The sequence below is a fragment of the Ochotona princeps genome, chromosome 8 (assembly GCF_030435755.1).
Source record: "Ochotona princeps isolate mOchPri1 chromosome 8, mOchPri1.hap1, whole genome shotgun sequence".
Classification (NCBI taxonomy): Eukaryota; Metazoa; Chordata; class Mammalia; order Lagomorpha; family Ochotonidae; genus Ochotona; species Ochotona princeps.
The window spans coordinates 76,040,984-76,053,746 of NC_080839.1; the positions used below are offsets into that span (position 1 = coordinate 76,040,984).

The window sequence follows — 12,763 nt, forward strand, 5'->3', positions numbered from 1 at the left end:
GACTTAAGGAGATGCGCAAAGAACAGACAAACAACAGATAAAATACAACACAGTGACGACAACAAAAAAAGAAAGCATTAAAAACCATTAGTGACTAATAAGATCAGAAGCTTTCAAATAAAAGTGGCTAACTAGTTAAGATATTAGCCCCTCGGTAGGATGACAAGAAAATAAAATACATCATGGTTGATATGGGACGCAGAGTAACATGGTTTAAAACAAAAATAGGACATACTGGAGAAGTTATTTTTTAGTATCTGTAAATTTCCAAATTTTGTCAAACTGAACACTTAACAGATGCGTCTGATTTAGAATGCCAAGTATCAATGTGAAAATCCATGCTCTAAACACACAAGAGACCTGAGTCCCGACTGTACGAAGCAGCAATTACCCACGTGTTTGCAAAGCACGAAACCTCTGCCGTGGGACAGCCCAGTGCTGCCTCGCAGCCCTCCCTTGGCCGACTGCAGCAGCAAAGCCCTCAGCTACTCACGAACACAGAAAACGCTGTGCTTTTCAATCTAACACAGTGCGGCTGACCCCATGATTCACCTGCATCAGCTCAACGGTGCTTCCTGTTTATCTTTCTGTCTTTTTAAAGTTTTATTCATCATTTAAAACAAGGGGAGGGAACCAGTTTTTCCACCAGGGGTCGTTTAGATATAAACGTATAACATCATTCACAGACCATTACAAAACTGCCAACTTAGAAATCTACCCACTGTGAGCGTGGTGCAATAGCTCAATAGCTAAATCCTCGCATTGCAAGGGCCGGGATCCTCAAATACCCAGCTAGTTCATGTCCTGGCTGCTCTACTTCCCATCCAGCTCCCTGTTTCTGGCCTGAGAAGGCAGTAGAGAATAGCCCAAAGCCTTGGGACCGTACACGCGCAAGGGAGACCCAGAAGACGCTCCTGGCTCCTGACTTCCAATCAACTCAGCTGCAGCCATTGCGGCTACTTGGGGAGTGAACCAGCAGATGGAAAATCTATCTATCTTTCTCTATGTAAAATCTCATCAATAAAAATAAAGTTTTAAAAATAAGGAAAGAAAAAAAGGAATCCATCCACTGTGGATTTATGGAATTTCAAGTCTCACCTACAGCCACCTTGGCATGGTCAGACCAAGCGGTTTCGCAGGCCACACCCTCACCCCTGATGTGAAAGATCCCTATGTGACCCCAAAGCAAGTGGGATACACTAAGAGGGAAGACCCTTCTTTGCCCACATCAACCCATAAACTTAACAAACTCCTCTTTTCAAAACCAAAAGCTACCAGGATCACATTCAGACCTAAAACAGATCCTACTGAGCATCTGAAAACTCAACAGACAAAAAAAAAAAGGCCAAGGAAACTCTAGGCAACGCCCTAGGTAGACACACGCCCCAGGGGGTGTTTAAATACACTCAAAGACTCTCTGCTGATTAAAGGGAGACAGGCTTGATCCATAAGTAAAAACCCATTACCAGAACAGAATAATCTAGAAACCAGCTAAGTCCAGGAGAAATCCAACAGACAACACAATCGCCACTGGCTGTCAGTGGGAAAGCTGCCCTGCCTCGAACGCTGCCCCCCTCACCCAGGGATCCCAAATTGCATTCAGGAGCCAGGCTGCCATGTGTGCAGACTCCAGACATGGTCCCATGCCAATCACTGGCCGCCAAGGGGCCAGTCAGCAGATGGCGGCGAGGTCATCAGGCTCTGGCCGATGAGCGCCGAGACACAAGCCCCCTGCCTCTCATTCTGGGTATGGCTGGAGCAGGTGACGATGCGTGCAGCTGCCACCCTGCAACTCCAAAGGGGAAGCCAGGCAAATCGCAGAGGCCGGCCCAGCATCCATCAAGCCAGAAACTGCCAGCTTCCAGAAGCTCCGTCCACAATATTAGGGTTACCATCAGCCTTTCTGTTTCCTGCCACCCTTCAGGGATCCAACCAGATGCAGAGGACCCTCGACCTTTCTCCAAATCAGGGTGAGGGAAGAGAAGGGGGAAAGACAAAATACTAGAGCGAAGTCTGGGGCACAGTGCCCCAGGTGTCAGGGAGGGGAAAGCGCAGTCCACCACGGAACCATCGCAGTTACAAGTCCTTGGCCAAACCTGCTAAGAGACTGGCACAGCCAAGGGCTGACGCGCCGCGCCTCCCTGCTGTAAACTAAGCCCTCCAGCTGTCTCCACCACAATTGTCTTTTCCTGTCTGATCTATGAGAACCGAGACAGAACTTGAACATTGGTACCAGGCTGCGAGCACCATGAGCACCCTGGGGGAGACAGAAAGTGAGTCGCCTGGGAAAACACGACCTCAGCCCCGTCCACAGAGAAGAGAAAGGGAGAAAGCCCCACGGAAGCGAGAGGAGGCTACCAGCCGCCATCCTAGTGCAGACACCCCACACCCACACCCGCCACTTCAGGGGCTCAGCATCTGTTGCAGGGAGGCCCTGCCAGCACAGAGAACCGAGGATACGGCAAGAAAACAGCCAGCAAGGCCAGGCTGAGGGGCAACGGACTACACCGAAAAGATGCCTGCCCACTCGGCGGACAGCCAGGAGGTACACCGGCAGCCACGGGTGGCATGGCCCCACGCGGCTCTGGCTCCCGCCTCCATGAATCAGGCACAGGGCTGGCGTCTGTCCAGATCTAGGCCAGCTCCGACCCTTCCACAGCGACACCTCCACTCTCGGCTGCCCCGTCCCCAGGTCCCCACTGCCACCACTGGGAGAGTTCAAGGTAGGGAGGAGAGAGGGAATAAGCCCAGTTAATCTGCCCATCTTCCCAGCATCCCCGCTGCCTTCTCCTGCCAACTCTCACCTTTGGTAAAGGTTTCTGGAAGGCCTGCATAGCCAGCAGCAGGGGCGCTGCTGTCGTCCAGTTATAGTACCTGCCAAAAACAGGGCGGGATGTCAGAAGGCCCACGTGACATGTCACGGAAAACCCCAGGCCCCAGGGAGAGCCCCCCACCCAGCACGGCCCTCCCACGCAGCGGCTTCCCTCCTCTGTCCACTCGGACAGCTACAGCGAGGGGCCAGCAGTGTTCAATAGGATGGGGACACACACCCATGCCAGGTGGGCAGCGGCTCAACACCATGGTGCAGCAAACTGCCCACCACGCACCACATTTCAAGGAACTTCTGAAAATACACCTGACTCGCACTAGCAGTCTGCAAAGGTGCCTGTGTGGCCTTGACCGCAGAGAATGGAGTTCTACTAAAGGGGTGGGCATACAGGCTACTCTGTTATAGCCACATATGGCTCGGGGTCTAATTCTCTCAGTAGACAAGACCTTACTCGGTCAACAGAGCCGGACATTGAGACCCACAGACCAAGACAGCTGCCCCCAGCATGGGGACTGTCGGGGACAAGAGTCAGTGACCAAGTTTAACGAGGACTTCCATGTGTGAGGTCTCGCAGCCACGTCCCCACACCTGGGCGAACGTGGATGCTGTGGCCTCTCAAGTGCAACTTACTTATTGCCGATCTTGACCACGAGATTGGGGTCGTCGATGATGGCGGGGTTGTCCACAAACTGCTGATAGGACACGGCTTGTTCCAAAAACACATCTGCCACAGCAAGCAGAGGGGATAAGACACAGACAAAGAGGAAACAGCCTAAAAGCAGGCCTGCTGGTTCCCGCTGAGCCAGGGTCTGCACAGTTCCCACTCGGGGACCCTGGATCTGACGAGGCATGAAGCCCTGGGCTGTGATGCATATTCAAACCATTATCTCAGAAAATAGGAAAGAGAAAGAAACGGGGAGGGAAGCAGGGAGAGGAGAGTGGGAGGGCAGACGAAGGAACCGAATCCATGAACTATATTCATAAAGTATATCGATTTTTTGTTATTTCTACTAATACCGCATTAACATGAAACAATCAAGTATGTGAAGGTTAAAAAAAAAGGTGTCTGTTTTCTCTACTGGCTCGGGAGCGTTTTCCACTCATGAGTTCCACCTGCAGACACCCTAGGCAATGGCCAGTGTCAAGGCTGAGGAAGCAGTGTGTGGACAACACCTGTTACCTTTGACATCCTCTAAGCCCCTTTACAACGTTCTCCACCCTGGCAATAGTGTGGCATTGGCTCCTGAAGGGCCAGCGCTGCTGAGCTGGCCGGGGATAGGACACCTGACTGTGAACGGGGATGGGTCCTGACGACCCGGCTGGCATCACCCACGCCCTCCTTAACACAGCCCAGGGAGACGCGCTCTGGACCCGAACCAGCTCTGCAAGCCCGAGCGTCTGGCCTTGTGCGCGGCGGCCACTAGAGGGCGGGCGTGTACCTTTGGTGATCTCCCGGTGGTCGCTGAGGCCCCCGCAGAGGGAGATGGCGATGGACGGCAGGTCCCGCAGGCTGTCCGAGGTGCTCTCCACGCCGCTGTCCACGCCCGAGCTGCCCACGGACTGCGGGGACTGGCTGGCAGACCGGGTGCCGCTGTCGGCGGGTTTGCCCAGCCCCGAGGGGTCTCCGCTGGAAGTGAAAGCAGCTGTTTTGAGCATTGCCCACTCGAGGGCAGGGAAACGACCATATGGTGCAGCGGTCCCTCCTGCAGGGTGCAGAGAGGGTCATACAGGACCACCATCTTTCATCTGCTAATCACTCCCCACATGCCTGGGCCAAGCCAAAGCCGGGACTCGCCACTCAGCCCAGATCTCCCATGCAGGTGGCTTGGATTCAACTGCTTGAGCTAGCCCCGGGCTCCTCCCACGGCATGCACCAGCAGGAGACTGGGGTCAGAAGCAGAGCCAAGCCCTGTGACGTGGGGCGTGGGCACCCCACGCAGTGACAGCAGCTGCACCCAGCATCCAGCATGGCTGGCTTGCTTCCTGCAGCCTAAGCTCCCGCATTCCTCCCCGACTTCCTCACGAAATCTGATGCACACAGACTCACACACTGATTATAGAACCCAAGCATGCCAGCAAAGTTTACTTTTTGGGGAAATACAGGGCCGCCACTTCTGGATCCATGTCTGTGAGGTCATCCAAGTAGACGCCGTCGGCACCCAGATGTCTACTGCGCTTGTCTACAAGAATAAACAAAAATCACCCTTCCAGAAGCCAACTCCTGGGCTGCTTTCTCTAGGAAGCGCATTCCTGCCCAAGCACCACGTGGATGGAGGCCGGCGGGACCGGCTCCCCGAACCACCCACAGGCTGCCCTGCCAGGGACCTGGCAGCTTGGCACGGTGGGGGGAGTCCCCAGAGACACCACACACCCACGACGGAAGCTGTAGCCACCCTGTTATTATCATCATCATGATGATTATTAACTGCTGACACTGTCCTAAAACATTTCCCCATCGGACTGAGGTAGCCACAGCGCCCTTTGCTGTGCAGTCACCATGCAGCATGAGGATTTCAGACTTCCTCTGAACGCCCAGCAGGAAGCGACGTCATCAACCCACAAGAGCCTAGAAAGCTGCAGAGGAGGCCACTCCCAACAGGGCAGGGTGGGCAGCAATGCCTCTGGACCTCAGAGCAAATACAGCAGCAGACTGGACTGGGTAAAACCCAATCCATCAATATAAATTAATAATTGATTGGTCTATCAAAAAACTGACGCTAACTTAAATCGTGACAGACGGAGGACGCGATTAAAATGGAGTTGGGGACAACAAAGACTTGGGGCTGGGGTGAGGAGGAACAAGCCCAGATTATCTGAAACACCCACTTCCTGGCAGTCCCTGGGATTGAGCAGGGGAGGCCCAGCACAGCACCACCCCCTGGCTGCCATCCGGAGCACCAGTGGGTGAGGCATGAGACCACAGGCTGACCGGGACTTTCTGGACTGCGCCCGGCGGGAGAAGCACCACCTGGGCACAGTGCGTGCGGGGAGGCCCGGCCCCGCACCTTTCCTCCTGGAGGGGGACTGGGGCTTGTCCACCCTGGGCACGGCCCCGGCAGCGGGCGGCTTGAGCTCCCGGGGCGCAGACATGGGCAGGGGCGGGGCCGCGGCGCCCAGGGCCTCCAAGTCTTCCTCGCTCACAAAGTGCACTTCGGCCCGGGGCCTGCGCGGCTCGGCCAGCGGCCCACGGCCCAGCGTCGGCGACTGGTCACTGAAGCCATCTGAGGACTCGCTGTGGATGGCCTTGAAGTGGATTTTGTCACAAGGCTTCCGGCTAATCAGAGGGCTGGATTCTTTAATTTTGTGTGGAGAGGATGACTGGAACGAGAGAGAGAGAGAGAGCGAGAGCGAGAGCGAGAGTGAGAGAGAGAGAGATGTGAAACCTCAGGCAACCGTAACCAAGCCGGTGAAGGAAAGCAACGCAGTCGGTCCACAGCCTGGCAGACATCTCAGCCCCAAGAGCCACCAGGTGACCTGGCGACCACTGCACCTGCAGGAAGGGCCGGAAGCCAAGGGGACGAGTTCCCAAGGAAACCGGCTTCCCTCCATGTGCCACTGAAAGTGAGTTCAATAATCGCACCCAACCACTCCCCGGGTCACTGTGCCTGAATGTGCAGGAGTCGGGACTCAAATCGGGGTCAGCTTGTCCTCAGGCCCTCTTACCCCACACTATTACCAGGAGCTTCTGCCTTCTGGAGACCCCCTCCCCTGCACCTGCCTCCAACCCAGAATCACCGGCCCTGCTGACGACATGGTGACAAAAACAACTTCCTCCAAGCCGACACGCAGCCATTGCTCTAACCGTCCGGCCCACACCGCGCACCTCCACCTTACAAGCTGCGCCCTGTCCCCGGGCCCCCCCAGGAGCTGCGTCTGAGAGGCCTTGCAAGGTGTGCATTTTGGCTCTCAGAGCACCCAGGTCCTCCCTCCTGCAGGACCAGCCGCCTGCTTTCCCAGCCCTGACTTCGCCCCAGTGAGCGCCAAGAGGCCCTTTGATTTAGGGTTTCCAGGCACCTAGTCTGACCACAAATTGTGTTTCATCTGATCCACATTTGGTTGGCATGGACAACGTAGATCCCAGGCACAGCACTCGAGTTCACGAGGCACCAACATGTCATAATGCAACCCCCTGGCCCAGGGTGGCCACGCCGGGCCCCTGGCACTGAGGCCTGACTGGGGCAGAAGGCCCCAGCACAGTGCGTGGCAGAGCCGGAAAAGGACTCACCTTTGCGGCCTGGGGCAGCTCTCCCCAGAGCCACAGCATCTCCAGGTTGCTCTTCTGCAGCGTCCTGTCCACAGACTTGCTGACCAGCTCTGAGTCGCTTTTGGGTGTTGAAGGCCGGGAACTTGACGGGCTTTAGGAAACACAAACCCACAATTTAGGTGGGAAAATAAGCTGCCAAGCGTTGGGCCCTCCCAGCAGGGCAACCCGGCCATCACACCCACCAGCACAGCTTCCTGATATTTCCCTCCTCTGGCCACCAGAGGTCCTCACAAGCCACGGCCAGGTGGACAAGGCTCCCCAAAGTGAGCCCCCCAGCAGGTGACTTGCAGCCAAGTTCAAAGCAAAGAAGATGGGGGGGGGGTTGGAAAGCAAGCAGCAGCCTGGAAAAGGGGAGGATTTCACGTGACCCCAGAGCCATCTCACGCCAAGCTCACCTCACTTGCACACTCCACTGCCAGGTCAGTGTTAGCCTCATGGCCACACTCAGAGCCTACAGTTCTGACACGCCCCGTTTTATGTTCTGTACCTACAGTATACCTAAAGCTGCCCTGGCCGACATGGGGGCCACGAGCCCCGGGGGCCACACATACACTAAGGCCGGGATCCAACACCCACTGTGCGGCTTACTCCCAGGCCAGCTTCCACAGGGTACCAACAAGGACTCACCTGTCTTCTGTCACTTTACTCCTCAGGATCCGCCCAGCCCAGGGAACTGGCCAAGAGGAAGCACACTTCTCCAAGATGCCACAGTCCCATGAGAAGGCAGCAGCCTTGCCCGTGGATGGCTCGAGGCCTCGACCCCTCTAATCCCAGCATGGCTCCTGGACCTGAAGACCTGCTACGCCCAGAAGCCCAGCCTAAGGGCCCTACACTCAATCACCGGCCTGTGCTCAGGCCACAGGGTCCTAGCAACCACTCCACCTTGCAGGTCAGGGGCTGCCCAGCACAGTAGGCAGACAAGGTCATTGTGGCCTGCGGATAGCATTCACTGGGCTCCGGAGAGCTTCCCACCTCCTGGTCAAGCCTGGGCTGGGCAAATGAGCTGCACCTGCTCACCTTGCTTTCACATGGCCTTCCTTCTGCACAAATAACTGGCACACTGCAGCCTGAGGCCAGGGTCTTTAATCCAAAGGATAAAAAAAACACACTATCCTCACAGTGATGACCACTGCTTCATGGGCTAAAAAACTTGGCTAAACCTAAGCCCCCCGAATGGGCAGTTCGAAGCATGGACAAACCTGAAGGAATGGAGGGAAGACCCTCTCAGACTTCCCCAAACGAAGGCCCAAGCTGCTGACCCCAAACCAGGCCCACCTCTATGGCAGAAGTGCCGTGGGCAACGCCCAAGTCCATTATTCCGACAGCCGATGGCCGGATGGGATAGCTAAACATTTATCAGCACTCCAGCTCCCTCCAGCGCGGCATCATAAAAGTGCCTGGTACAAACAGCCTAGACACGAGAGCCCCTCTCCCTCACCTATACCTCATTCTTCCATTTCTTAAACCCCTACACAGAATTCGGCAGGACTATATATTAACCATCCCGTCCAGAGATCCAAATCTAGAATTTTCCACCCCAATCTACAGATGGTTACATGAAAAGGAAAAATCATCTTTCTTCCTTAGGCATCTGGTTAGTTAGCAAAGGAGAGTGATGAAGGAGAGTTAGATCACAATTTTGAAGGTGGTTAGAGGTAAATAATCTGCGTGACAGGCAACATAACTGAACACACCCCAGCGGGGAAGAGAACTGGTCTACCTTTCAGGAGCATGGCCATGGGAAGACTGTGCAGGGCAGGACGTAGACAGGCCTCCCTCGGCCGCCACTGCCAGGTGAGGGGGCGTCCTGCAAGCCACCGGGCTACTGCAAGCCGCCGCGCCACAGCCAGGGAAAGAAGGGAGAGAAACCACAGGTCAACGTAGCGAAGTGAAGCTGCCGCCCACAGACATAAATGATGGCGTTCACCAGGACAGCTACAAAATGCAAATGCTTGGGCATCCCACAGCAGCCTGGCACCATGACATCACCATCAAATGGCCTAGGCCACAGAGAGGGCGGAGAACCGACCTCCCTTCCCATCCGTGGTCAAGGCTTAGAGCTTCACCCAACTACACAACTTGCTCATTTGCAAGACTACTGTTTCCTTTAAAAGGAACACAGAATTCTAAATACGCAAATGTAATCCCCCTCCCCGCTGGCTGGCGCAGGCACTAACCCATGCCAGCCAAGTAAGACACAGAGAGGTGCTGGGGGGAGGGGCTAGGCCTAAACTCCTCTAAAGCCTTACAATAAAAGCAGAGTATTGGAATAAACTTTTCGACCTGTTAGTGGTTTCTAAATACTCCATACTATCTTCTTCCTTAACTGCTGCTTTTCCCTCTAAGAGTTTATCCACAGACCTGGGAAAAGAACAAAAGAAGTTCTAGAATGATCTTACATTGGCATCATCTAATACAGCAAGCTGCTGGCTATGGTACATGGCTCTTGAGCACACGAAATGTGGTCAAACTAACATGATCTCTACATACAAACCACACTGCAGATTTTAAACCATGTGAAAACAAATGGGAACCACCTCAGCAATCCTCAAAATTTGATTACATTATTGAAAGGATCATATTTTGAATATAATGAGGGGTCTGTAAAATTATTTTCATCTATTCTTCTTCACTTCATAACACAGCTCCTAGGAAATACTGGTCAGGCTCCAGGGCTGGTCCCTGAGGCCGTGACACCTCGGAGAGGTGCCCTCCTTGTGGCCCCAAGCCTCACCGTGGCCGAGTGACCTCCAGCTTCCGCCTGGGGAACTGTCACCGGCTTCTCTAACTTCAGCTCCAGCAGACACATGGCTGCTCCTGACTCGAGCAGGGGCTCCCCTGACCAAACCTCAGCCCGGAGCGGAGTCTGCATGACTGGCCTTGGATGGGGGCTCCAGGCAGCGTGCACAGGGCCATCCGGGGACTCCCACACTCCCCACTTTAAACCAGAAGCCAACCAGAGGTGTCAGACATAAGGACGACCCGAACATGCCCAGCAGCCAATGGCAAACTCCCACCCGTCACAAAGCTAAGGTGGTGGCCCTGAGTGGCTGGGGGCATCCTCTCGCTCCCCAAGGGCCAACCTGCTTCCCACCAGGGGTTAGAGGCTGCTGTCGAGAAAGCAGGATTGAGGCCTGTCCCCCTCTCAGTTCTCACACACAGGGACTTCCAGAAGCTCCTGGCAAATACCTCCTGTGAGAAAACTATGCAGGGATTCCTGAACATGCTGGTACCAATCACGGAATCCCATTTTCCCATGAGCTTTTCGAAGCATCCCCATGTTCCCTTCAAAGCCCCAGGGGTTCCAGGCTGGCTGCTCCAGGTCTGCACGCTCACATCAGAGCACCCAAGCTCATTTCAGGGAAATCGGTATTGCTGATTCAACAGCCGGGGCACGAGGCGGAAGGCAGCAGTTGCTGCTGAGTGACCCCGGGGCCAGACACAACCCGCGTGTTTGCACGGTACTCGAGGGCTAAGGCTCAGGAAAGGCCCTGCCCTGCCGTCCTCCCGTTAGCACTCAGCAATATGTAACCCAGCAGCTCTTCCTCTCAGTGTCAGGCTCCTGCTGGGAGGTGGGTTCTGGTGCCAGATGCACCCCCTGCTCTGTGCCCCATTGATTCTGCTCCTTGTTAACTTGCACGTTATTTCCATCCCACGAGCTTCCTAGGACTGACTTCAAACCTCCTAGACCAGCACAGGTGAACCCCGGACACGCGCACACACACACGTAGCACTCACCTGGGGTGGGGTGACCACTCTCTGTCTGAATTAGGGTACGACGCGGACTGCGGGTAAGGAGACACCGAGGTGCGCTTTGTCTCTGGAATATCATCTTGGAATGGAGGCACGTCATGAGGAACTGACCTGGGGAGGAAACGTGCAGGATGGCCAGGGATGGGCGCATGGGAAAGTCACGTTGTACCTCCTCCTTGATTCTCTAAGCTCTTTGTAGATCAACACCATCTCCTCTTAAACACTCAGCGTTTTCCGGGCAGCAGGGAAGGGAAAGCGTGAGACACGAAGACGTGCTTGTGTGCTAAGTATTCTAATCGCATCAAAATTCCTTTGTTTCTGGGCTTCCATGCGAGCAAAGCAGACTGCTCCTGACTCCGCTAAAACCCCTTCCCGTTACCTTCGACCCTTCCAAAGCTACAGAGACCTGACTGGGGGCGGTGGGCAAAGGAAGGCGTGGGGGAACCCCAGCTGGGACTGGACGGCCCCACAATGACCACGCCTGTGCACGTGGGATCAACCAACGGCACCTCGAGACGACGAGCTGGCTGCAGAATTACCCAACCGCAGACGCAGGCAGATGGAGAGTGACAGCATCCCTCACACGGAGTACAGGTACTGTCACCTGTAATAACCACCGCTAAGTCCTGGGTGGAAGGGCCAGGCAGGCGAGGCCCAGCACAAAGCTGCCCCCACTGCTCCCCGGCTTCTGAGCCCCCGGCAGAGCACAGGCCATGGTCAGGAAACACAGGCAGCCGGTTCACCTTGACTTTTAGCCAAAACACATGTTCTGTTCTGAAGCACGCCACCAAGGGCTGCCCTGTCGGCCCTCACCCCCTCTGTATACAGGGACACAGCGAATACACAGGCATGCGCAGCCCGTTCTTTAAAACACAGTTTCTTGTTTAAAAACTGGCATTTTCCACCAAAATCATAAAACCACACCACACTGGGAGGTGCGAAGGAAAATAGAACAAGATGACCATGACAATGGCCAAATATAATTTTAAAGAGCTTCCAGAGAGGCACCTGAGCGTGCTCTCTTGAAGTTCAACCCCAAGGCGGCCACACACCAGCCCCTCAGGACATCTGTAAGGCCATGCATCATGCACGCTGCTGGCACTCAACCGGGTGTCCCCTCGCCAGCCGCTCGTCTGCTCGTGTCCTGCTCCGTGAGAAAGCTCTGGCGTTACCAGTGATCTAGTGGCCACCAGCCACACCAGATCGCTCAACACACTGAGAAAAGAGGTGCGTGGGTCCAAACCAGAGCCTAATGTAGACGGCAGAACAACTTCTGGAGGGGGCCAACTGCCACCGTCCTCCTAAGAGACCAGCGCAGCCTGTGCCAGCGCCACCCTGGACACCAGTGCAGCCCGTGCCAGCGCCACCCCGGAGCTCACCGACTGCTGTCCAGCAGCTCTTCATCCTCGTCAGAGCTCATCTCTATGGGAAACATGTCCTCATCCTCGGACGTGTTGGCGGCGTCCTCCCGTTTCAGGCTGTCCAGCTGGGACTTGCGCCTCCTCTTTCTCCTCTTCTTTCCTAATGAGCCGCTCGAGGGGGTATCACTGGGAGTCAAGGCCGGGGCTGGCACGTTCGAGTCCAGGCCTCTCATTCTGTCCGGGGGGCTCCTCTTGAGCTGACATTCCATTCTTGAGGCTCCTTCTGACAGGATGGGAGAGGTGGCCAAGTGCATGGGGATCACCTCCTGGAGGGAGAAGTATGCCAAGCTGGGCTCAAAGGCCAAGACCATGCCCAAGGTCTTCCCAGGGTCCCTCAGGAGCCCAGCATTACTGGGGAGGGGCCTCACAGAGCAGTCCTGGCTGAAACCGGGAGCAAGAACTCCTTAGGATCCCCCAAGCACCTGGCATATTGTCCACCACTTTCCCAAGCACATTAACAGGAAGCAGCAATAGAAATGGAGCACCTGGGATTTG

General features: G+C 55.3%; 1 protein-coding gene across 4 annotated transcripts in view; it reads right to left on the reverse strand.

Moving 5' to 3' along the window:
* LPIN1 (lipin 1) overlaps positions 1-12,763 on the reverse strand; it is a 45,321-nt gene that overhangs the window by 20,666 nt on the left and 11,892 nt on the right. Inside the window, exons 4-13 of one of the 4 annotated variants that reach the window (XM_058668271.1) lie at positions 12,227-12,534; positions 10,833-10,958; positions 9,378-9,455; positions 8,815-8,919; positions 7,056-7,185; positions 5,836-6,148; positions 4,917-5,010; positions 4,270-4,457; positions 3,461-3,554; positions 2,805-2,874 (exon numbers count right to left, since the gene is read on the reverse strand). In XM_058668271.1, the coding sequence (XP_058524254.1) occupies positions 2,805-2,874; positions 3,461-3,554; positions 4,270-4,457; positions 4,917-5,010; positions 5,836-6,148; positions 7,056-7,185; positions 8,815-8,919; positions 9,378-9,455; positions 10,833-10,958; positions 12,227-12,534 (1,506 nt within the window). The remainder of the gene's footprint in view (positions 1-2,804; positions 2,875-3,460; positions 3,555-4,269; positions 4,458-4,916; positions 5,011-5,835; positions 6,149-7,055; positions 7,186-8,814; positions 8,920-9,377; positions 9,456-10,832; positions 10,959-12,226; positions 12,535-12,763) is intronic. The other 3 variants (XM_058668269.1, XM_058668270.1, XM_058668272.1) reach the window with 3 other exon arrangements.